Here is a 25,256-nt window from a genome sequence, read left to right as displayed (position 1 = left end):
CCAGTTAATAGTATAGGGAATTGGTTAGGTTACTAATGTTAGCTCATCTGATGTTGTATCGTTAGCTAGCTAACGTTAGCTGTCTGACTTTATTAGCAAGCTAATTGTCACACCATAAACTCAATTATTTGATCAGAGAAGTTGGCTAATGTTGCTCAACATTTCTCTGGCTAGCTAACGGAGAATTCAATCCAGCTAGCAAGATACTTAACAGTGCTAATATTTGTTCCACCACACTTTCTCCCTCACCACAAACTTTGCAAATGCCAGTAGTTTTTCAGTTACAGCTCATGAAGTACGCTTCATCACCTTCTCACCCCCTTCTCCGTGGTCAGGCTTCTCACCTAACGTTACCTCTTCGTTATCGTTCAGGGGACACGCTGCTGTTACTGGCAAGCAGAGCGCGCGTTGATGCTGTAACTAGTACATTGGTTGTCTCTTCTTTCTTCAGTCGCATGCTGCATTCTGTTGTTATGTAAACGATTGACTGAGCCTTGGATACAGCCAGTATTGCTCCAAATGTGCGTCACTCGTTTGCTTACAGCCAGTAGTGATTCAAACCCCCCAAACTTTTCTCATCGAATCTACACGAATCACATAGGTCACCTATTTTGGATTCAAAACGGCAAATTTAGCCAAAAAGTGAATAGTTTGCATCCCTGGTTTAAAGATGGCCACCCACTCCCTGGTGGGCAGTATCCCCTAGGTCCACTTTCCTCTAATGACACTGGGTGCTACTCCTGTGGTCTGGGGCAAGGCATGTCTACACCAATACTGCTGGATGTGAGATGTAAGTCAGCAATATTTTTCAGTAGTCAGCTATCTTCAAGTTGTTGTTTTCTCTTCTCAGTGGCCAATGTACATCTGAGATGGCTTTGTTGATTCATTGTCTGTATTAATGTATAAATGCAGTACTACTAACATACAATCAAATTAATACACACAGACCAATGTTGTTTTCTGTACGTCTGCTACCAGATGCTCCAACGGACGTTTCTGTTAAGGTCAGCTCGAGCCCCGAGGTAGTGAAAGGCAGTCGTCTGACTCTGACCTGCAACAATAACGCCAACCCTGCAGCAGAGACCTACACCTGGTTTCAGAGGACAGGAACGCTAACTTCACTAAGATTAGGGATGGGGAAAGAACACACCTTCAAAGAAATAGATTCTGATGACAGTGGACTGTACTTCTGTTTGGCCCAGAATGCCCTTGGATCACAGAACTTTACAGAACTGGAGTTGAAAGTTAAAGGTACTGCAACACTTCTGCACTTCTTGTATGTCACGCTGTTGTGATGTCTGCCCTGTGTATCTCAACAAAACAAAGGCAGACAGGGATATGAAGTTACAGTATATGATGTTGCATGTCATCTGTGTAATATTTTGGAGTAAATATTTTAATCATGTCACAACTGAGACTTACACAACTTCTTTATTTCCAGGCTATTTGACAGGCTATTTAGTTGACCTTTATGGCTGAATTCTCACTTTGTTTTATCATCCACAGAAGGAATTGGAACAGGGCCGAGATGAAGCTTCCGACCAAACCAGTCCCCAGGTAGGTGTTCAGAGGAAAGTAAAGAACTAACAGTGGCCTTACTGTGGTTGTCTGCTTCTACAGCCCTTCACCAACACAGTCAATCTGCTCACTAGGCCCTGTTGTCTGAAAGGAAATGACTAAATCGGTAACTGTGGAGTGTCACTTCAAAGTGATGCAATGGGCTATATTGTCATTGTGAAACAAACCTTACACATGGCATTTATTGTTCTGTTTTTCTTAGAAAATTAAACCCAGCTCATATAAAAGTGAATGGTAAACGTGAAAATCAATCCCATTCAACTTTGAGTTAGTTAAAGTATGCCAATGAGTAGAAAGAGAGTCATTCTATGTCAGGGGCCAGTGCTCAGTATTTTGACTGTATTCTGACTGTTAGTTACAGAAAGCAACCTTTTCTAGACCAGAGGCCATCTATGAAAACATGAGACGGTCAGCCAAGCCGATCACTGATCCTGATGACATGAACTACGCAGAGCTCAATATCAGGCCTGCTCCTTCACACAGGTAAATAACCACAGAGTGAGTGAGATGCTCAAAGTAAATTGCACAAGTCAAATAATGTGTATCAAAACAATTGCATAATAACTTGCAAAAACATGTACCCAACAATGCAACAACAGGCTTACATTACGTAGTATCTGTAATATAGTAATAACTACTAGGTAAATACAAATATAGATGTACAGTGTACAATATACAAAATAAATAGTAAAAAAGTGGATAATTATACAAATACAAAGATAAAATGATTACATGAGCACACAGGGTATGCCATTTAACAGATTATAAAAAAATAAGCATATCATATTGCTCTGTAATATAAAAGAGCTATGTATATTTCTCATGATTTCAACACTTGAAGAGATGTAATTTTGACACGTCGTTATTTCTTAATGAGATTATGCTGTATATTCAATGTGGAAATACGTTAATATGTTAGGATAAAATGTCCTCATCAAATAATGGTATGTCATTTACAGATTTCTTTGCAAATTAAAGTGAATATAGACTTCAATAAATAATGAGTTATGATTCAATGAATAAAATACGAAGGTCTCCCTGACAATTTACAGCAGCCGTAAAGTACTGAAATATAACATGAATGTCCACGTTCCTGACCTTATTTCCTTTGTTTAGTCTTTATTTAGTTGGTCAGGACGTGAGCTGGGTGGCTATATTCTATGTTCTGTGTTTCTATGTTTAGGTTTGTCATTTGGCCTGATATGGTTCTCAATCAGAGGCAGGTGTTTTTCATTGTCTCTGATTGGGAACCATATTTAGGTAGCCTGTTTTCACTGTTGGTTTGTGGGTGTTTGTTTCCTGTGTCAGTGTTTGTGCCACACGGGACTGTTTTGGTTAGATTTACTTTTGTTATTTTGTATTGTGTCTTGTTCAGTTGATTATATTAAAAACATGGACACTTACTACGCTGCGTCTTGGTCCGATCCCTGCTACACCTCCTCTTCAGACGAAGAGGAGGAAATCTGCCGTTACAATGAAAGTACTGAAATATAACATGAATGTACATATAAGGGAGGCGAAGTCAGGTGCAGGAGAGCAGAGTAGAGTAAACAGGCACACTTTTATTCCGGTCAAAGAATAGGCACAAAAATGACATCTAAGTGCCCAAAAAACACGGAACATGAAACAAAAGTATAGAGCGTGAACAAACACCATTGACAATAAACAATTACACACAAAGACATGGAGGGGAACAGAGGACTAAATACATGCAGTGTGATTATGGAATGAAAACCAGGTGTGTATGAAAAAAGACAAAACAAATGGATATGAGAAATGGAGCGGCGATGGCTAGAAAGCCGGTGACGTCGATCGCTGAACGTCGCCCGAACAAGGAGAGGAGCCGACTTCGGCGGAAGTCGTGACAGTACCTGAATATAAAAGGAAGGAAATGTAACACTTAACATGAGATTACACAGGGCTGGATGAAATTACAACCATCTGTTGATGTTAGACATTACAGTTCCCAGATAACTTTCCGAATCCTTATTCTTTCTCAACTTGGACTGTCCTGGGAACTCTCCAAAAACATTTAACTAAGACCCCCAACTCACAATACTTCCTCCTTTGGCATTTACAGGTTCCATTGTTCAGATACTAGGATGTCACTTCCTGTTCAGTAACTCAGGCCTCTGTGGCAGGATCTCCAATGGGGGACATTTTCCTGATAGGTCAGGTTAGAAATAAAATACAACTCAAAACAACTAGGCATGGAAATATTCAGTCATTAGCTCAGTAACTAAATATGCACATGCAAATACAGGAAAATAAGACTAATAAGCCTATTCATTCTGAGAGGGTATTCCCGTGTTCGTCAGCTCAAGTCATGAAAGACTCTAGCAGTGGCAAGTGGGTGGTGGCTACCTAACAATTAAAATGGGTATCAAAAAAAGGGTGTCACTTTGCACATGGGTAAATTAGTTATAATTTAATTAGTCAGTGATCAAACACACTTGCTGACTTGTAAGTGTGGAGGTGCCTCTTTTTGCCATTTTTTATGGATCATAGCCCGTTTAGGGCGAGGGTGGGCTGTGTCCACTCCTCTGACATCGTCATCGGCCACCTACTCGAATTTGGTGAGGGGTGCTTTGTCGCACGTGACCTCCGCCTGCAACCCATTATTTGCTCCATTTTGTGTCTGCAGTTTTGGGATGCTATCCTTCGGTATGCCAAGCCTATTCAACTTCAAGTCTCTGCATTGAAGGACACACATAAACTGAGACTCAGGAGGGTTCATATAGAGAAGCACACAACCACACTACAACCCTCTGAATATGTTACATTGAGGAACAGGCAGACAGTAGCCTAGAGAATAGCGTTACCCATTACAGGTGCCGTCACCCTCCTCCACAGTCCCAGGGACCTTCTTCCCAGGGACCTTCTGCCCAAACAGCTTGACAGCCAGGAACATCAGCATGCCGCAGCGGTTGATATAGCAACAGGTGGCGTACACAGCAATCAGTAGCTCCAAAAAGAGGAGCATGACAATGCCTGCCACAGCCCCTTTCCCCATCCCACCCTTGTTCATCCTGGCTACGGAAGGGGAAGGAGGGAGGTGTCACGTTCGTCGTATTGATGAGACCAAGGCGCAGCGTGATATGTATACATTCTTCTTTTAATGAAGAAATAACACAGAACAAACTAACAAAATAACAAAACGAACGTGAAGCTATAACCAAGAGTGCTGAAACAGGCAACTACACATAGACAAGAACCCACGAAACCAAAATGGAAAATGTCAACCTAAATAGGATCCCCAATCAGAGACAACAATAAACAGCTGCCTCTGATTGGGAACCAATTCAGGCCACCATAGACCTACAATATGCCTAGACTAACAAACACCCCTAGACATACAAAACCCCTAGACAAGACAAATAAGCATACCCACCCTCATCACACCCTGACCTGACCAAAATAATACATAAAACATAGATAACTAAGGTCAGGGTGCGACAGGAGGAAAGGAGTGAGGGAGGGAATGAAAGGGAGGGGGAGAAGGAGAGACACTGAGAAGGAGAGATAATCATAATTAAACTCAGTATTATAATTTATCCTGCTCTGGCTGCTCTGTTCTGTAACTGTTTTTATTTCAGAGATTTTTTACTTCATTGTGCAATAGTCCTTTTCCAGTATGTGACTGTGGTAAAGCTGTGAAACAGCTCACAAGGAATGATGTCACCAAATCATGAACTCATTTCTGGCACCTGTGCCTGTTTGCAAGCTCTGCCCGGGACTCTGTAAAAAATTATAAGGTGAGAGCGCAGAAACGTGGTAGCGGAAGAGCTGGTCCTTCGATGAACGTGAGGCTCTGTAGCCCTTGCAACTATATTGCATTCACCCTATAATGGTGGGAGGGTTTCATTCCCTGCTGTGTAGGGCTGCCGACGACAATCAGATAAGAAAGCTTTTTTTGGGGTTGTTGCTTAAGGCTAAGGCTACTCAGTGCACATTAGATATGTACCTACTGTTGTCCTGCAACTTGTCATAACTGCTGGTTCAGAAAGGGTGCACACGCTCAGACCCCACAGGAGCGTCTCGTCAGCTAGACAAGCTAAATGTTTTTAAATGTTTTAAATGTTTAGTGTCATGTCCGTGTCCTATTCATTTGGCCGAGTCCTACTAAATGTGTTTAGTTGTTAGGAGTAGATTTTCAAATTATAGCCTGGGTTATGAAGGGAGGATAGAACAGTTATTGTATCTTAAGAGGGCTGGGTCCTATATGTGCCTTCATCACTATCATGTGGGACTTTTGGCTGTTTGTATTGGTCCATGCACCTGTCTGCAGTGAAGTCGCATGCTTTAAGAGTATTTGATATCCAGTTTGCCGTGTAACTGCATGTTCCCACCTTTGTGTGCAGTGTCACCTCCTAGTGTGTAATTAAGCTCATAGCCTATGTGTGCCTTACACCACAGTCTTCTTCTTACTCAGGCTCAGTTGCATAGACCGCAGAAATATAGTAGGGCGTCTCTCTGAGATATTCTACGCTGTCTTATGAAATTAAATGTTTTATAAAGTATATAATTGTTTGCTATATTGTTGTTGAGTTCTGGTGTATCCTTCACTCAGACAAACCGGTTAATCAAAAGGTGGTGGCAGCACTACGCTACTCAGCTCAATCCAGAATTTGTCCCACCTCTCGGAAGGTCTCAAGCTTTAATTCACTACTACAGTATGTTATAGCAGCTTACCAGGCTGTGGGACATTGAAGTTCAGCTTGGCTGGGCTGGAGGAGCCGTAGGAGTTGACGGCTAGCACCTCCATGTGGTAGTCTGATTTATACTGCAGGTCATGGAGGTTGATCACTGTCGAGTTGGACGGCAGGTCCTTCTCCCTCCAGTCCTCGTCCACCTTATTCTAAGAGAAAGACAGAGAGGGGGGTAAGGACATGTAAACTCTGTAATATCTTGAATGGCGCTGGAGAGAATGTCTGACGTTTTACATGCTCCTAACCAACTGTGTTATTTTGTTATTTTTCTTGCGTTGTTTGTAACTTATTTTTGTACTTATTTTGTTCATAATGTTGCTGCTACCGCTCTTATAACCGAAAATAACTTCTGGACATCAGAACAGTGATTACTCACCACGAACTGGAAAAAGGTTTTTCCTTTAACGAGTCCGATGTGAAGGATATACTGCTTCCCGAACACAGGCCCAAATCTCTGTCATTTGCGTGAAGAGAAGACCGAGAAAAAGGGGGCAGAGGTCAGGCTGCTGTCTGAAAATTCGTAGGCGAGCGAGTAAACCCCCAATGCCATCCGTTCTATTGGCCAATGTGCAATCATTGAATTTTTTTTTTTTAATCGATGGCCTACGAGCAAGATTAAACAACCAATGGTACATTAAAAACTGTAGTATCTTATGTTTCACCGAGTCGTGGCTGAACAACGACATTAATAACATACAACTGGCGGGCTATACACTGTATTGGCAGGACAGAACAGCAGCCTCTGGTAAGACAAGGGGTGGCGGTCTATGTATATTTGTAAACAACAGCTGGTGCATGATATCTAAGGAAGTCTTGAGGTTGCTCACCTGAGGTAGAGTATCTCATGATAAGCTGTGGAACAAACTATCTACCTAGAGAGTTTCTCTGTATTTTTCGTAGCTGTCTACATACCACCTCAGACCAATGCTGGCAAAAAGACCACACTCATTGAGCTGTATACCACCATAAGCAAACAGGAAAACGCTCATCCAGAGGCGGCGCTCTTAGTGGCCAGGGACATAAATGCAGGGAAACTTAAATCCGTTGTACCAAATTTCTGCAGGCATGTTAAATGTGCAACCAGAGGGAAAAAACCTCTAGACCACCTTTACTCCACACACAGAGACACGTACAAAGCTCTCCCTTGCCCTCCATTTGGAAAATCTGACCATAATTCTATCCTCCTGATTTCTGCTTACAAGAAGAAATTTAAGCAGAAAGAACCAGTGACTCGGCCAATAAAAAAGTGGTCAGATGAAACAGATGCTAAGCTATAGGACTGTTTTTCTAGCACAGACTGGAATATGTTCCGGGATTCTTCCGATCGCATTGAGGAGTACACCACATCAGTCACTGGCTTCATCAGTGAGTGCATCGATGACGTCGTCCCCACAGTGACTGTACGTACATACCCCAACCAGAAGCCATGGATTACAGGCAATAACCGCACTGAGCTAAAGTTTAGATCTGCCAATTTCAAGGAGCGGGACTCTAACCCGGAAGCTTATTAGAAATCCCACTATGCCCTCCGACGAACCATCAAACATTCAAAGCATCAATACAGGACTAAGATCAAATCGTACTACACTGGCTCCGACGCTCGTTGGATGTGGCAGGGCTTGCAAACTATTACAGACTACAAAGGGAAGCACAGCCGAGAGCTGCCCAGTGACACAAGCATACCAGACTAGCTAAATAACTTCTATGCTCGCTTCAAGGCAAGTAACACTGAAACATGCATGAGATCATCAGCTGTTCCGGACAACTGTGTGATCACACTCTCCGCAGCCGATGTGAGTAAGACCTTTAAATAGGTCAACATTCACAAGGGCGCAGGGCCAGGCGGATTAACAGGATGTGTACTCTGAGCATGCGCGGACCAACTGGCAAGTGTCTTCAGTGACATTTTCAACCTCTTCCTGTCTGAGTCTGTAATACCAACATATTTCAAGCAGACCACCATAGTCCCTGTGTCCAAGAACACTAAGGTAACCTGCCTAAATGACTACCGACCTGTAGCACTCACATCTGTAGCCATGAAGTGCTTTGAAAGGCTGGTCATGGCTCACATCAACACCATTATCCCAGAAACCCTAGACCCACTCCAATTTGCATACCGTCCCAACAGATCCACAGATAATGCAATCTCTATTGCACTCCACACTGCCAACTATTAACCTAAATCCAAGGACATGTTGACATTTTTTGTTGATTTCCATGTTGAATTCACGTTAGTAACAACTCAACTCAATGTAAATCAAACTAAACGTTGAACTAACGTCTGTGTCCAGTGGAATGTTGTGTTAGTATTATCATAACAGAGTAGGAAGGTCAAGAGTGGCCTTACTCTGCAGGCGGAAGTCTGTGGAAGCGTTGCTAGCAGGACTGATAGCAATGCAGCTGTACAGCCCTCCATCTGAGGGAGTCACATTGTCAATGACCAGGACATAGCCATCCTCCATTCTCACTCAACCTCCACCAGCATCCTGTGTCCAAACACACACACACCCAGACAGGAACTGTCACGCTGGTATAAAGGATTTAGAGACAGGCACAGGAATACATCATCTGGGTTTTTCATACACCAAAAACATACACGTGTACAAAACACTGTGATGTTCCCAACCAAAAGAGCGAGGGTAAACCTCGTAGAATGACACGGGACGAGACCCATAATGCACAAAACACACAGCACAGGCTGAGACAACGGATAGGTACTCACACGACCAACCGACATGGGAACAATAATCGACAACCCAATGGGGAAACAAAGGGCACATTTATACAAATTCAATCAGTGAGGAATTGGAACTAGGTGTGCGTAATGACACAGTTCAGTGCAGCCTAGAAGGCCGGTGACGTCGACCTCCGGAACTGGTGAACAGAATGTGCAGCAGTACCGGGGGGATCCGTGACAGGAACTCCGAGGAGAGAAATATACAGAGGGAAAAAATTAATTCTCTGCCTGATTCTCCCCCAATGTTTTTAGTAATTAATGCCACTGTGTGAACATCTCATATCATCAGCCTTTTTAATAAAAAAATACGTCCGTCTTACCACTGTTACCAGGTGGTTATTGTTGGGATTCCTGACCCACTGCAGCGTGGGCATAGGGTGTCCTGAGACATTACAGGACGCTGAGAGAGTCTGGCCTGGCTCCACCTTCATCTTCTCCTGGCTCAGCACTGCTACAGGATGCTCTGGAGACACATACAGAACATGAGACAGGACAAACTGAGTGCTTTGTGTAACAAACAAATTACAGCAGATAAAAATATGTGTACATTTATGTATGTGTATGTATGTGTATCTTCTGTTAAATAGGAATTGTGAGTTGTGTGTTCAGATGGTTTTGAAGACCAGAAAGATATTGATATTGTGTATGGTTAAGCCAGCAAGATATCAGTATTGTGTATTGTTAAGCCAGCAAGATATTGGTATTGTGTCTAGTTATCGGACCTCTCTGAAATGAAAATGATGGGCCTCCCTTCAGCAAAATATTTTTACCTAAACCCTCCCTGAACACTTGAAAAAAAACAAGTGACCCTCCCCTATACTCAAAATAATTATTACAACATAAAGTGGATAGGAGAGAACATGTCTAACATTTACCCTCACTTCTTGGACAGACCAGAGCCATGAGGTTTTAGAAATTGTTATTTGTATTGTAAGCATTACATGGCAACGGAGGAATTTTTATTGCGCACACGGCTGCGGCTGGAGCCAGAAGGTTGTGGGTTGACAGTCCACCGTGGACAAGAGTAGGGGTGGAAAGATTTCCTTTATAGTAAAAACATTGCATAAATAATTTGGCAGGTCAGAGAAGAAATTGCCTTTTATAACAAATTACAGGCTAAGAATCGACATAATGGCCTATGTGTTTATCTTATCATATTTATCCAATACCAAATCAGTGTGTTTTGTTTTCAACTAAATTGTCCCTGTTTGTAAATAATTAAATCGTCTACATCCTGAGGAATCTTGAAGTTAGGCCTACCTTTCCAGCCAAGACAGAGTAGGCCTACCTTTCCAGCCCAGACAGAGTAGGCCTACCTTTCCAGCCCAGACAGAGTAGGCCTACCTTTCCAGCCCAGACAGAGTAGGCCTACCTTTCCAGCCCAGACAGAGTAGGCCTACCGACAGAGAAGAATATAAGCTTTAACTCCTGGTTACTCTTCTTACATGGCTTAACCCAACAAGAGAAGGTCACAAGTGTTTCCCTAAAAGCTGTCCGGGTTTAAACATCTTCTTCTGCACAGAAAGTGAATAGCTTAATTAATTGATAGGTACAGAATTATACTGAACAAAAATATAAACGCAACATGCAACAATTTCAAAGATTTTACTGATTTACCATTCATAGAAGGAAATCAGTGTCACGCCCTGACCTTAGTATTCTTTGTTTTCTTTATTATTTTGGTTAGGTCAGGGTGTGACGAGGGTGGTATATGTGTTTTTGTCTTATCTAGGGATTTTTGTATGTCTAGGTGTGTGTGTCTAGTCTAGACATATGTAGGTCTATGGTGGCCTAGATTGGTTCCCAATCAGAGGCAGCTGTTTATCGTTGTCTCTGATTGGGGATCCTATTTAGGTTGCCATTTTCCAGGTTGGTTTGTCGGTTATTGTCTTTGTGATGTTGCATGTCTGCACTCATTGTTTATAGTGGTCACGTTCATTTTGTTGTTTTGTATTTTCGTTTGTTCAGTATATTTCTTTATTAAAAGAAGTATGTATTCAAATCACGCTGCGCCTTGGTCTCCTCTCTACGACGTTTGTGACAATCAGTCAATTGAAATAAATAAATTAGGCCCTAATCTATGGATTTCACGACTGGGCAGGGGCGCAGCCATGGGTGGGCCTGGGAGGGCATAGGCCCACCCACTGGGGAGCCAAGCTCAGCCAATTACAATTAGTTTTTCTCCACAAAATTGTTTTTTAAAGACAGAAATACTCCCCAGCACCCCCCCCCCCCCTCCTCAGATGATCCGCGCAGGTGAAGAAGCCATATGTGGAGGTCCTGGGCTGGTGTGGTTACACGTGGTCTGTGGTTGTGAGGCTGGCTGGATGTACTGCCGAATTCTCTCAAATGACGTTGGAGGGAGTTTATGGTAGAGAAATTAACATTCAATTCTCTGGCAACAGATCTGTTGGACATTTCTGCAGTCAGAATGCCAATTGCACACTCCATCAAAACGTGAGACATCTGAAGCATTTTATTGTAACTTGAAGAGCTTTCACACTGTGTATGTCAGGTTTACATCCTTTATGTTGTGTAGTAAGTATCAAGGATGAAGAGAATATTTCTGTTAAGATAGGAATGTGATTTTAGTTTTCTAACAAGATCATAGTTTTGTTCATGCTTTGCCTCGTAACTAGCCATGCCCAAGGGAGCTCAGAGAACATGTCAGTATGATGAAAACGCCCCTTTTTACCCAAGTGTATAAAATATTGAGTTAAGAATTAACATACCAGACTAGAAGGACTCAAGCTGCAGCTTAGGTCTACATTGGTCACGACCCTGAAAATCTACACGAGGTGAAGATGACAAAGTAGTCTATAACAATCAATGTTACAGTTGAGTAGCTGTTCTAAGTACTGGATTTAAGAAAGTGAATTTAAGTAGGACCATCCGGTTATTCTCTTCAAATGATCGTCGACTACACTGCTCTAATCACCCCTCTGGGTGATCATCGACACGGTAGATTAGCCGTCTTCAGAAGACCACTCTTCCAGAACAAGTGCATAGTTCTTCATCAGACTATCAAGGCACAAGGCCTTGAAGCCATGGACAACTAAGAAGAAGGATATTGTGACCTCTGTGAACAATCAGAGCCTTAGACTTAAGAGCTTGGGAGAAGGCCCATCGGAACCTGGGTCCAGCAGAGATACTCAACGAAGGAAGACATTCAACACGTAAATACATGAATTAATTCTTACCCAAACGGGCGGCAGTTCGTGGCAAGGTATTATGATTACTGTGAGTGTAGTTTCCAAATGTATCCAAGTGTTGTCTCTCTCTCTCTCTCTCTCTCTCTCTCTCTCTCTCTCTCTCTCTCTCTTCTCTCTCTCTCTCTCTCTCTCTCTCTCCTCTCTCTCTCTCCCCCCTCTCTTCCCTTTCTCTTCCTCTCTCCCTCTCTCTCTCTCTCTCTCTACATCATATTTTGTAACAAGTGTCATATTGTGTTAGTCCGCTAGGGACCTATTTCCATCGTATTAATTAAAACCTCTTGTTAATGAGGGGCGTGTTTTCACTTTGGGAAAAATGTGCCCAATTAAACGGCCTCGTACTCTGTTCTAGATCATACAACATGCATATTATTATTACTATTGGATAGAAACACTCTGAAGTTTCTAAAACTGTTTTGAATTATATCTGTGAGTAAAACAGAACTCATTTGGCAGCAAACTTCCAAAGAGGAAGTGAAAATTCTGAAAATGGGGCTCTGTGTCAGGGCTTGCCTATTCATTTGCCTTATATTTATGGATCTGTATGCACTTCATACGCCTTCCACTAGATGTCAACAGGCAGTAGAATGTTGAATGGGGTGTCTAGCTTGATGTGAGACCGAATGAGAGCTTTTGGAGTGACAGGTCCGCCCCTATTGGCAGTATTCAACTGCGCACAGGGAACCCCACATTGTCTTCTGAAATGCGTTAGGTATACCCACGAAATGCTCCGTCTCGGACTTTATTGGATACATGAGAAAAACATCACATAAAGATGGATTTCAACCGAGTTTGACCAGTTTATTCGACGTTTATTGTGACTTTGGAATTTTTCGTTCCATGCGCCAAGAGATGATGGACACGTGTGCGCCACAATGCTAGCAAAAGTTGCTAATTCGACAGAAGAAATGGACATTCCTAAACAAAACAATGATTTATTGTGGAACTAGGACTCCTTGCACTACATTCTGATGGAAGATCATCAAAGGTAAGAGAATATTTATGATGTTATTTCGTATTTTTGTGGTATAGTGTGGCTCCAACAAGGCGGAGAATTGCTGGAGCTGTCTCACAATATTGCATGCTGTACTTTGTACTAAAGTTATTTTTTTTTAATCTAACACAGCGGTTGCATTAAGAACCAGTGTATCTTTCATTTCCTTACAACATATTTTTTGTAAAGTTTTATAATGAGTTTTTTGGTTAGATTACGTGACTGTCCAAAATTTCTCCCCGACAATTTGGTGCATTATGGCGACGTATTCACAATGTAAACCACGATTTGTAGCTATAAATATGCCATTTTCGAACAAAACATAAATGTATTGTATAAAATGATGTTAAAGACTGTCATCTGATGAAGTTGTTCAAAGTTAGTGATGAATTTATCTCTATTTGTGGGTTTTGTGAAAGCTACCTTTGCGGTGGAAAAATGGCGTGTGTTTTTTGGATATTGTGGTGAGCTAACATAAATATATGTTGTGTTTTTCACTGTAAAACACTTTAAAAAAATCGGAAATATTGGCTGGATTCACAGATGTTTATCTTTAATTTTGCTGTACAACATGTATTTTTCAATAATGTTTTATGATGAGTAATTTATGTTTTTCACGTTGCTCTCTGTAATTATTCTGGCTGTTTTGGTGCTATTTGTGACGGTGGCTGCATGTAAAACTACGATTGTGCTAATAAATATGCACATTTTCGAACAAAACATAAATGTATTGTATAACATGATGTTATAAGACTGTCATCTGATGAAGTTGTTCAAAGGTTAGTGATTAATTTTATCTCTATTTGTGGGTTTTGTGAAAGCTACCTTTGCGGTGGAAACATGGCGTTGTGTGTTTGGCTATTGTGGTGAGCTAACATAAATATATATTGTGTTTTCGCTGTAAAACATTTAAAAAATTGGAAATGTTGGCTGGATTCACAAGATGTTTATCTTTCATTTGCTGTATTGGACTTGTGATTTCATGAAATTATATTATATGAATATCCCTGTGACGCTAGGCTAGGCTATGCTAGTCAGCTTTTCTGATGAGGATGATCCCGGATCCGGGAGGGTGATTAAGTAGAGGTTTAAGTTTCTAATCAACAAGGGAAATCCATTAACTAATAGTACAGGTAGATAGCAATAAAAACGATACTACAGAGATACAAAATAAGTTAGAGTAAAAAAAAAAAGAACTTGAGGAGCTTACGATCTAATGTAATCTATTACAAAAATAATGCAAACAGGATGGAACATGGAGAAAAATGCACAAAATTCTTCCTGAATCTCCAATACAGGAACACTAACAAAAATAATTTGCAGAAACGCGTTACTGAAGACGGAGTCATCTATGATTCCCCCAAATGATATTTTAAAAGAGGAAGCTAATTATTTTAGGCAGATGTTCTCTTTCCGTCTCATCCTTTCCCACTGAATGAAGATTATGGTAAGGAATTCTTTCCAAATATTATAAAAAATTAAATTAACAAATTAATAAATATTTACTCTGAGCTGTGCTTCGGTAGGTAGATGGAAGGCCGTGTTGCCCAACCGGGTCCTTTGTCCTTTGAAGAATGTCTCTGCTGCTGCTGCTGAGTGGTAGACTGGATACTCTGTCTGTCCTAATTTACGTTTGCAGCTGCTGTTGCTAACAACGTCTAGGAGGTATCACTTCCATAGTGAATAAGAGTTCAAAGTTCATACCATTCGCAAACAAATCTCATGCTGAGGTCGGCTTAGTTCTGTAGCTGACATGTTATCTGAACCGGCCGTTCGCGGCCGCAACGGAAGCCCGAGAGGCAGCCTCAAAAAATGTTTTGGGGGGGCACACGGTGTGCTTGGCGGAGCCAGGTTTCAGACCAGAGCCAACTCCCCGCACTCGCTTTAAGGAGCGTGTGACCGTTCAGGCACCATGCGGTGATACGTTATGGAGTGATACGCAGTGTGTCTCCAGTGCGCATTCACAGCCCGGTGCGCTCGGTGACAGTTCTCCGCACTTGCCGTGCGAAAATGAGCATCCAGCCAGGACGGGTTGTGCCGGCTCAGCGCTCCTGGTCTCCAGTACGTCTCCTCGGACCAGGATATCCTGCGCTGGATCTACGCACTGTGTTTCCAGTGTGCCTTCACAGCCCAGTGCGTCCTGTGTCAGCGCCCCTTACTTGCCGGGCTAAGGTGAGCATTCAGCCAGGATGGGTTGTGCCAGCTCTACGCTCTAGACCTCCAGTGCGCCTCCACAGTCCAGTACGTCCTGTGCCTCCTCCCCGCACTCACCCTGAGGTGCGTGTCATCAGCCCGGTGCCACCTGTACCGGTCCCACGCATCAGGCCTCCAGGGCGCCTCCACAGTTCAGGGCTTCCGGCGACAGTTCCCAGTCCAGAGCTTCCGGCGACAGTTCCCAGTCCAGAGTTTCCGGCGACGGTCCACAGTCCGGAACCTCCAACGACGGTCCACGGTCCGAAACCTCCTACGACGGTCCACGGTCCGGAACCTCCTACGACGGTCTACGGTCCGGAACCTCCTACGACGGTCCACGGTCCGGAACCTCCTGAGACGGTCCGGTCCACGGTCTGGAAACTCCTGAGACGGTCCGCGGTCCAGTAGCCGCCCCCGACGGTAGATGCCCACCGGGACCCTCCCCTATTGAGTCAGGTTTTGCGGTCGGAGTCCGCAGCTTTGGGGGTGGAGGGGGGTACTGTCATGCCCTGACCATAGAGAGCTGTTTATTCTCTATGTTGGTTAGGTCGGGGTGTGATTAAGGGTGGGTTATCTAGGGGAATTGTATGTCTATGTTGGCCTGGTGTGGTTCCCAATCAGAGGCAGCTCTTTATCGTTGTCTCTGATTGGTGATCATATTTAGGTAGCCATTTCCCAATTGTGCTTTGTGGGATCTTGTCTAGGTATAGTTGCCAGTGAGCATTATATCAGCTTCACGTTTCGTTTGTGCGCTTTATTGTTTTTGTTCTTTGAGTTTTTCTCTTCCTAATAAAAGGGATGGAAACATACCATGCTGCATCTTGGTCCACTCCTTATAATGATTGTGACACCGTGTTATCATTTAGTTTGCTAGTAAATAAATAATCAAATCAGTGTGTGGTACGGAATGATCAGTAAGACTCGGGTTTGTGCAGATTGAAGAAGTATGCATCGTTCAGAATGAGACTGATATGAGGTAATGATTAATAAGTGACTTTTATCGATATATAACATATCTTTAGAGTTTAACTCTATAAACAACTTCTTCCGTCCGTGGTGCCCCAAATTCCTAATGACTTAATTGTTACATGATTAATTTAATCGGGTGACAATTAAACATAGTTAGCTGATTCGATAAATAAGTCATCACATTAATGAAAGTCATGTCATGACAATATATATAGTACCACACACCTACTCATTCCAGGGTTTTTCTTTATTTTTACTATTTTCTCATTGTAGAATAATAGTGAAGACATCAAAACGATGAAATAACACATATGGAATCATGTAGTAACCAAAGTAGCCACCCTTTGCCTCAGTGACAGCTTTGCACACTCTTTGCATTCTCTCAACCACCTTCATGAGGTAGTCACCTGGAATGCATGTCAATTAACAGGTGTGCCTTGTTCAAAGTTATTTTGTGGAATTGAATTTTAGCCAGTCATTTGTGTTGTGACAAGGTAGGTGTGGTATATAGAAGATAGCCCTATTTGGTAAAATACCAAGTCCATATTATGGCAAGAACAGGTTAAATAAGCAAAGAGAAACAACAGTCCATCATTACCTTAAGACATTACCTTGAGGTCAGTCAAGCCGGATAATTTCAAGAACTTTTAAAGTTTCTTCAAGTGCAGTCGCAAAAACTATCAAGCGCTATGATGAAACTGGCTCTCATGAGAACTGTCACAGGAAAGGAAGACCCAGAGTTACCTCTACTGCAGAGGACAAGTTCATTATGGCAACCAGCCTAATGAGATTCTGCAGAGATACGCCATCCCATCGGCTTTGCGCTTAGTGGGACTATCATTTGTTTTTCATCAGGACAATGATCCAAAACACACCTCCAGGCTGTGTAAGGGCTATTTGACCAAGAAGGAGAGTGATGGAGTGCTGCATCAGATGGCCTGGCCTCCACAGTCACCCGACCTCAACCCAATTGAGATGGTTTGGGATGAGTTGGACCACAGAGTGAAGGAAAAGCAGCCAACAAGTGCTCTTCATATGTGGGAACTCCTTCAAGACTGTTGGAAAAGCATTCCAGGTGATTACCTCATGAAGCTGGTTGAGAGAATTCCATGAGTGTGTGAAGCTGTCATCAAGGCAAAGGGTGGCTACTTTGAAGAATCTAAAATTTTAAATGTATTTCGATTTGTTTAAAACTTTTTTGGTTACTACATAATTCCATATTCGTTATTTAATATTTTTGATGTCTTCACTATTATTCTACAATGTAGAAAATAATAAAAATAAAGAAAAACCCTTGAATGATCAGCTGTGTCCAAACGTTTAACTACTACTGTATATATATACACTATTCAATTGGCATTTCTTTAAAAGCACAGAACAATTTGGACATTTTTGAACTATAAAAACGGTTTTAAGTCAAACTCCTCATGAAGGCCAAGAGGAGACAGTGGGTTGAGCCTGTGTATCCAGAAAGATTCCCTTTGAAGAAGTTTCCTCTCAATGTTCCCTCCCCTACGTGACATCTTGACCATTTCTATTCCAATGTATCTCAGATAATTAATAGGATGTCCAGCTTGTACAAAATGAACAGAGACCGTGTTTTGTGTCTCACCTGTCTATATATTTATGCGGTGCTCACTGATCCGGATCTCAAGGCTTCTACAGGTTTTCCCTATGTAAGACAGACCGCAGGGACATTTCAACATGTAAAAAACATTAGTGGACATGCAGGTAATCAGGCCTTTGATCCTAAATCTTTGTCCTGTGCAGGGGTGGGTAAATTAGTAATTTGAATGTTGATATTGTGAACCTATGCTATATATTTTTACCTCCTTGTTGTGTTCAGTAATATGGTGTCGTAGCTCAGTTGAGTATTGAATACTGTTGCTTTAAGAATGTATCAGTCAAGTTGTGCGTAAACCGAGGTGTGAGGGTTGGATGAGTAAGTTTTTTTACGAGTTGTTAACATGTTGATTTGAAGTAAAACGTTCAGTTTAATTGCACAACAAGCCTCCTTGCATTTGTAACATTTGGCGACGAGGATGGCCGAGTTTAGCTTACCTCCACCATCTCCATTTCTTCCGGTCCCTGGAGAACCACATGTTCCATGGAATCGCTGGTTTCAATCCTTTCAGTTGTATATGGTAGCTATCAATCTGCATGGAGCTGCCGATGCACGAAAACTGGAGATTATGCACCACTTATGCACCATTATGCACCACTAGAAAACACTTAAGATTGGAAAACAAATGGAAGTTGCTCTCGCTGAGCTACTTAAACTACAGAGCGCATCTCAGGGGGCGGGGCTTCACACACTGGCTGAGGCACCAGTGCAAAATGTGCAGGAAACCACTGGGGGGTGACTGTTTAAATTGTGGCTCCAGTGGGAATGTTACAAGAGCATCAACATGTTCAGCAAGGGACAATGATACAGTCAACAAAGATGTCAAACCAATAATCCAGCCATTGCGAAGGGTTCCGCTGACCCGTTGGGAGCCCATTGACAAGGGACTTGAAAACCTCCTGGAGAATGACATCATCGAGCCCATTGACGCCTCGTCATGGGTCTCAAACCTGGTCGTTGCGCCCAAGAAAAATGGCAATCTTCGGATCTGCATGGACCTCAGGGCCGTGAACAAAGCTATTATTCCCGGCAAGTACCCACTACCAACCGCTGAGGAGCTCACAACCCATTTTTATGGATCCATGTTATTCAGCAAACTTGACCTGAGGCAAGGATACCTCCAGGTTCCCCTGGCACATGAGTTGAGATCTCACTGCATTTATAACACACAGCAGGTGTTTCATCAGCTCTTCGAGAACGGGGCCAGACTCAACACTAAAAAGTGTGTGTTTGGGGTGTCAGACATTGAATTCATTGGATACAGGCTCTCCAGCCAGGGCATCACCCCCATCCTGTCCCATGTGGATGCCATTCTCACCTTGCCTGAGCCTCAGTCCGCAGCACAGCTGGCGTCATTCCTCAGCATGGCAACATACTACTTACGGTTTCTTCCAAACAACACTGAGACAACTGCTCCTGTTCGACAGCTTCTGAAAAAATACGCACCATGGATATGGACTCAGGACTACTGGGATGCTGTGCAGGAGCTCAAAGTGCAGCTCACATCGACCTCAACACTGGCTCACTTTGACACATCAGCACAAATGATTGTCACCTGTGATGCCTCTACACTCGCCCTTGGAGCTGTTTTGTCTCAACTGCATGGAGGCGTGGAACGGCCAGCGGCTTTTGCCTCACGGGCCTTTTCTCCGACTGAACAAAAGTACTCTGTGAGAGATGACTTGCAGAGTTGTTAACATGCTGAATCAAAGTAAAGACGTTCAGTTTAATTGCACAACAAGCCTCCTTGCATTTGTAACACTCCTGTTTCAGGAAGTGATGTCCCTGACTACTGCCCCTATAGGACCTTCCACCCCCACCTGGGATATGCATGCCTGATGAAGAAATAAGGGTCAAAACGTGTTATAATAAAATCACCTGGGAGCATGAGCAGCAGTGTGCAGCGTTTTTCATTTTATGAACATATATTTTTTTATGTTGTGGTAATGTGCAGTAGCCTATATATCAAATATGTATTGGATAACGTCACAATCATTTGCAATTTTTTTTTAACTTGGGCTCATAAAATGTCTTTTATTTAGTGCTCATAAAATTTATTTAATGTATGGCTCGTCAGGCTTAGGTAGCATTAGGCTTGAATTTTAGATTAAATCTCTAATCAAATCAAAACATAGGACTATTTATATGCTTTGAAATTACACTTCCGGTTTTGGCGGGAAATACCAGATAACCTGGAGAAAAATGTTTTATTCTCGGGATGGAACGTTTGTAAAACACCTGAAAAATATTCAACCCTAGTCCATACTTCAGTCCAGTTGGTGGCAGTAAAGCAACTTTAAATTGGTTCCGACCGCCATATAAATCCACTGAAGAAGAAGAGAGCGGGACTTTCCCAGCGCAATCTGCTGTACTCTCTCTTTGTTCCTTGTTTTCAATAGATGGGGTACGTGTTAACACATGATTCCACAAATGTTTAACATAGTCCATGGATTATTAGAAGCCGATTTCAAAGAGTGTATGTCTTTCTGTCTTTCTTTCAGATTGCACGTGGTCTCCATACTGTTTATTATCAGTAAGTAAAAAAGTGTTACCATATATCATCAGTGGTAACTACAACCAGTCAACAACCCAGAGCAGTGGCAGCTCCGTACAGTGACATCGCCCTTAGCTGCTCTTTCCCTTTGTCTAAAAACCTGAACCTCAACAACGTGATTGTCAACTGGCAGTGTGGATAGTCAGAGGTGGTCCACAGCTATTACCATGGGAGAGATTAGCTGGAAAGACAGAGTGATGTTTACAAGGGACGCACTCATCTGTTTGAAGACCAGCTCACTGTGGGAAAGGCGTCACTTAGACTGAGTGGTGTGCAGCTGAGTGACCAGGGCCCATACACCTATGATGTGATGGATGAACAGGGAAGCACCAAGGAAAGCTACAACTTTTAGTGGCAGGTTAGAGAGTATTTATTTTTGTCCATTCAGATTTAAAAAAAAATATTGCATCTATGAGGGATTAAGAGACTTAAAAGTATTAAGCTATCTGCACAAAATCAGCTTATTGTCATCTACTTGCCTAAAGCCCTTTGCAGTCAGAATTCTCMTTTGTTAAGAGCTGAATATGAGTATTGTTGTTGTTGTTTTTGTTTACCCCTAGCCCCCTTCAAGGAGCCCCAGCTCTCTATACAGTCATCCTGTGACAGCTTCATCATCACCCTCAGCTCCTCTCAGGGTTTCTCCCAGCCTGATGTGTGGTGGACGCACTCCATTGGAGGAGACATCTCCAATCAGAGCCACAGCTGTATCAGCCTGGACAGCAGGGGGCGCTATGAGGTCCACAGCGCCATGGAGGTCAGGCCAAACAGTACACTCGTTGTTGAAATGAGACTGGAGGTTCTCAATCAAAGCTTCACCCACTCGCTGATGATGAAGCTGTCACAGGATGACTGTACAGAGAACTGGGGCTCCTTGAAGGGGGCTAGGGGTAAACAAAAAGCCTGTCTCTTTCTCTCTTCTCTTCCTCTTTTACAGAATGCTGTGAGGTGTCTCTTGCAACCAGGGGAAGACCGGCTTTGGTGTTATTAGGGATAGTTCTCTTAGCAGCGTTAGCAATGCCACTCATTTTGTACTTCAGACACAAGCCTGAAACACACCAACACCAGATGGTCCCACATGACGATACAATAGGACAAGATGAGGCTCATGAAACAGACTTGAAAAAATAACTAGTTTGAGAAGTCAAAGCTTAAGCTTTTACAGCACTGTGTTTCAATGTCACAAATCTAGATGTGTGTGTTGATGCCTTCTGAAATATTTCCACTCCCTCTTGATAAAGTATTATACTGCTAGCAGTAGACTTTGCTACTCTCTCTGCAAGTCTATGTAATCCAGCCTACCTTGTTTTTTTTACATAACTACTTCTTGATAGTCCGAAATGGAAAACAGGGAAAATATGAGTATTCACCCCCTTGGATTTCTTCTAATTGTATTGTGTTACAAAGTGGGATTAAAATGGATTTCATTATAATTTCTTTGTCAACGATCTACACAAAACACTCTAATGTCAAAGTGGAAGAAATTTAAAAAATGTTTTTTAAATGAATGAAAAATAAAACACTAACAGACCCCCTGAGTCAATACATGTAAGAAACGCCTTTGGCAGTGATTACAGCAGTGAGTCTTCTTGGGTGAATCTCTAAGAGTTTTGCACACCTGGATTCTGCAATATTTCCCCATTTATTCTTTTCAAAATTCTTCAGGCTCTGTCAAGATGTTGGGGATCATGGCTAGACAGCAATGTTCAAGTCTTGCCATAGATTTTCAAGCAGATTTAAGTCAAAACTATACTTGGCCACTCAGGAACATTCACTGTCTTCATGGTAGGCTGGAGTACGCTACTCCAGTGTAGATTTGTCCTTATGTTGTAGGTTATTGTCCCGCTGAAGGCTGAATTCCTCCAAGTGTCTGGTGTAAAGCAGACTGAAACAGGTTTTTCCTACAGGATTTTTCCTGTGCTTGGCTCCATCCTGTTTCTTTTTATCCTGAAAAACTCCCCAGTCTTTGCCGATATCAAGCATACCCATACCATGATGCAGCCACCACCATGCTTGAAAATAAGGAGGCAGTTACTCAGTGATGTGTTGTGTTGGATTTGCCCAAAACATAAGACTTTGCATTAAGGTCAAAAAATCTATTCCTTTGTCGTGTATTTTTTTCTTCAGTATTACTTTAGTGCCTTGTTGCATACAGGATGCATGTTTTGGAATATTTGTATTCTGTATATTTGTATTCTTCTTTTCACTCTTTTAGGTCATTATTGTGGAGTCACTACAATGTTGTTGATCCATCTTCAGTTTTCTCCAATGAACTCCAGAGCTGTTTAAAATCACCAATGGCCTCATGGTGACATCCCTGAGCAGTTTCATTCCTGTCCTTCAGCTCAGTTCAGAAGTACGACTGTATCTTTGTTGTGTATGGGTGGTTTAATACATCATCCACAGTGTAATTCTTAACTTGACCATGCTTAAAGTGATATTAAGTGTTATTGATTTGTTATTGTTGCCCATCTATCAATCATTGCCCTTCGTTATGAGTCTTTGGAAAAGCTCCCTGGTCTTTGTAGTTGAATTTGTGCTTTAAATTCAATACTTGACTGAGGGACCTTATAGATGTTGTATGTAAGGGGGACTGGTGAGTCCATATACTAACTTATTTTTTGATTTGGTAAGCCAAATGTTACTCCTGAACAAATTTTCCTAAACAAAGGTGGTGAATACTTATGCAGCAACTATACTGAACAAAAATACAAACACAACATGCAAAGTGTTGGTCCCATGTTTCTTGAGCTGTAATAAAAGGTCCCAGAATTTTTCCATAAGCACAAAAAGCTAACTTGTTTACATCCCTGTTAGTGAACATTTCTCCTTTGTCAAGATAATCCATTCACCTGACAGGTGTGCCCATACCTAGTCATGTGAAATCCATAGATTAGGGTTAGGGTTAATTCATTTCTGTCACGTTCTGACCTTAGTTCCTTTTTTATGTCTTTATTTTAGTTTGGTCAGGGCGTGAGTTGGGGTGGGCATTCTATGTTGTTTTTCTATGTTTTGTTCTGTATGTTATATTTCTATGTGTTTGGCCTAATATGGTTCTCAATCAGAGGCAGGTGTCAGTCGTTGTCTCTGATTGGGAGCCATATTTAGGTAGCCTGTTTTTCATTGTGTTTTGTGGGTGATTGTTTCCTGTGTTAGTGTTTGCACCATACGGGACTGTTTCGGTTTTCATTTATTCTCTTGTTTTTTTGTATTTTGTATTCATTCTCGATTAAATGATATTATGGATACGTACCACGCTGCATTTTGGTCCTCCTCTCCTTCCACCAACGAAAGCCGTTACAATTTCAATTGACTGATTTCCTTATATGAACGTAACTCACTACAATCGTTGAAGTGGTTGCATGTTGTGTTTAGATTTTTTTTCAGTATATAATTTTGTTACTTAGGTTTTACTAATTTGTTGAATTTTCTTTTCACTTTGACATTATGGAGTATTTTGTGTAGATCAATGAAAAATGTCCTAAATTAAATCTATTTCAATCCCACTTTGTAACACAACAAAATTAGAAAAAATCCAAGGGGGGTGAATACTTACGATACCCACTGAAAGGATTACTTTTCTGATATGATTTGCATGATGGGACAAGGGAATTACTATAACTGTGTGCACTCAATACCACACCCACACTCTCCCACTATCGCTCTCACACATTTTAGATGGTAAGAGCTGCTCTAACTTCACCATGTGGAGAGACGTAGGCTTGCAACCCCATAACAACTACAGTATGCTGGTGAACAGTAAGCAGTCAGATCACAAAATGTTTTTACATAACTGAAATGTAGAGTATGTTTACTCTAATCGATATTTATGGACATACATTTTGCCCAATGTTATTGTCAAAGGTTTCCCAACAACTGTGGGAAAGGTACTATCCACCTTACAGTTGGACTGGTTGAAAAGTTGATCCTACACCACGAGGTGGATGTAACGTCTGGGGCATATTACAGAAATATTTCAAATTTCATTACATGGCACTTGGAGTCACTCCGTGAGACAGTTCATTACATTAACATTTTACCGTTGCTGCAATGCAGGCATTTTGAAAAGCAACTGTTCAACAAGCACATCAACAAATAGTTGTTACAAGTTGTAACAAGGCATGCTCAACTAACCTTGAGCCAACCACAGGAGGTACATGTACAAATACAACACACCTACAGTACTCCTCCATCCCCACCTTAAGTATATTCGTTTTCTAGATCCGTACATTGACCCAGCAGGAAAAGGTTACTAATAGGAACTTTTCATTTTATGGGAGGAATTTGCATTGTCACTGTAACGCTCCTCCTCTTCGTCTGGTGAGGAATAGGAAGGATCGGACCAAAACACAGCGTGGTAAGTGTCCATGTTAATTTTAATAAATAAACTGAACACTGCAATAACAAAAATAAACAACAAAGAGAGTGAACGAAATGAAACAGTTCTGCAAGGTGAAGACAACAAAAAAGAAAACAATTACCCACAAACACATGTGGGAACAGGGTACCTAAGTATGGTTCTCAATCAGAGACAACGATTGACAGCTGCCTCTGATTGGGAACCATACCAGGCCAAACACATAGAAAAGGACAACATAGAGTGGGAACAGGCTACCTAAGTATGGTTCTCAATCAGAGACAACGATTGACAGCTGCCTCTGATTGGGAACCATACAGCCAAACACATTAGAA

General features: G+C 42.0%; 1 protein-coding gene and 1 long non-coding RNA gene across 4 annotated transcripts; one reads left to right on the top strand and one right to left on the bottom strand.

Moving 5' to 3' along the window:
- Positions 1-1,501: 1,501 nt before the first annotated feature.
- LOC111964906 (neural cell adhesion molecule 1-B-like) lies at positions 1,502-18,695 on the bottom strand. 3 transcript variants are annotated; one of them, XM_070443908.1, is made up of 7 exons: positions 18,451-18,695; positions 18,002-18,061; positions 9,345-9,487; positions 6,664-6,741; positions 6,271-6,436; positions 4,401-4,611; positions 1,502-3,449 (listed from the first exon to the last, which is right to left on the bottom strand). In XM_070443908.1, exons 3-7 carry the CDS (start codon positions 9,453-9,455, stop codon positions 3,299-3,301), a joined length of 717 nt encoding a protein of 238 aa, XP_070300009.1. In that variant the 5' UTR covers positions 9,456-9,487; positions 18,002-18,061; positions 18,451-18,695; the 3' UTR covers positions 1,502-3,298. The 3 variants fall into 3 exon arrangements, with proteins under 3 accessions (XP_070300009.1, XP_070300011.1, XP_070300010.1); XM_070443910.1 differs by lacking the exon at positions 6,664-6,741; XM_070443909.1 differs by lacking the exon at positions 18,002-18,061.
- A 1,661-nt stretch (positions 18,696-20,356) lies between these two features.
- Positions 20,357-23,838, top strand: LOC111964913 (uncharacterized). Its single transcript, XR_002877452.2, has 3 exons — positions 20,357-20,417; positions 20,515-20,925; positions 21,128-23,838. It is a non-coding gene; the product is annotated as an uncharacterized lncRNA (long non-coding RNA).
- Positions 23,839-25,256: the final 1,418 nt, after the last annotated feature.

The sequence above is a fragment of the Salvelinus sp. IW2-2015 genome, linkage group LG6.1, assembly GCF_002910315.2.
Source record: "Salvelinus sp. IW2-2015 linkage group LG6.1, ASM291031v2, whole genome shotgun sequence".
Taxonomy (NCBI): Eukaryota; Metazoa; Chordata; class Actinopteri; order Salmoniformes; family Salmonidae; genus Salvelinus; species Salvelinus sp. IW2-2015.
The sequence above is the reverse complement of the archived record's forward strand: the minus strand, read 5'-3'. Positions and strand labels throughout refer to the sequence as shown.

Excerpts from the sequence above, each read along its gene's own strand:
- LOC111964906 (XM_070443908.1), bottom strand. The coding sequence starts at position 9,455 with ATGAAGGTGGAGCCAGGCCAGACTCTCTCAGCGTCCTGTAATGTCTCA. Across the intron at positions 6,742-9,344 it reads ATAACCACCTGGTAACAGTG|AGATTTGGGCCTGTGTTCGG; the intron begins GTAAGACGGACG and ends CGCAAATGACAG. Across the intron at positions 4,612-6,270 it reads CTTCAATGTCCCACAGCCTG|CCAGGATGAACAAGGGTGGG; the intron begins GTAAGCTGCTAT and ends CCCCTTCCGTAG.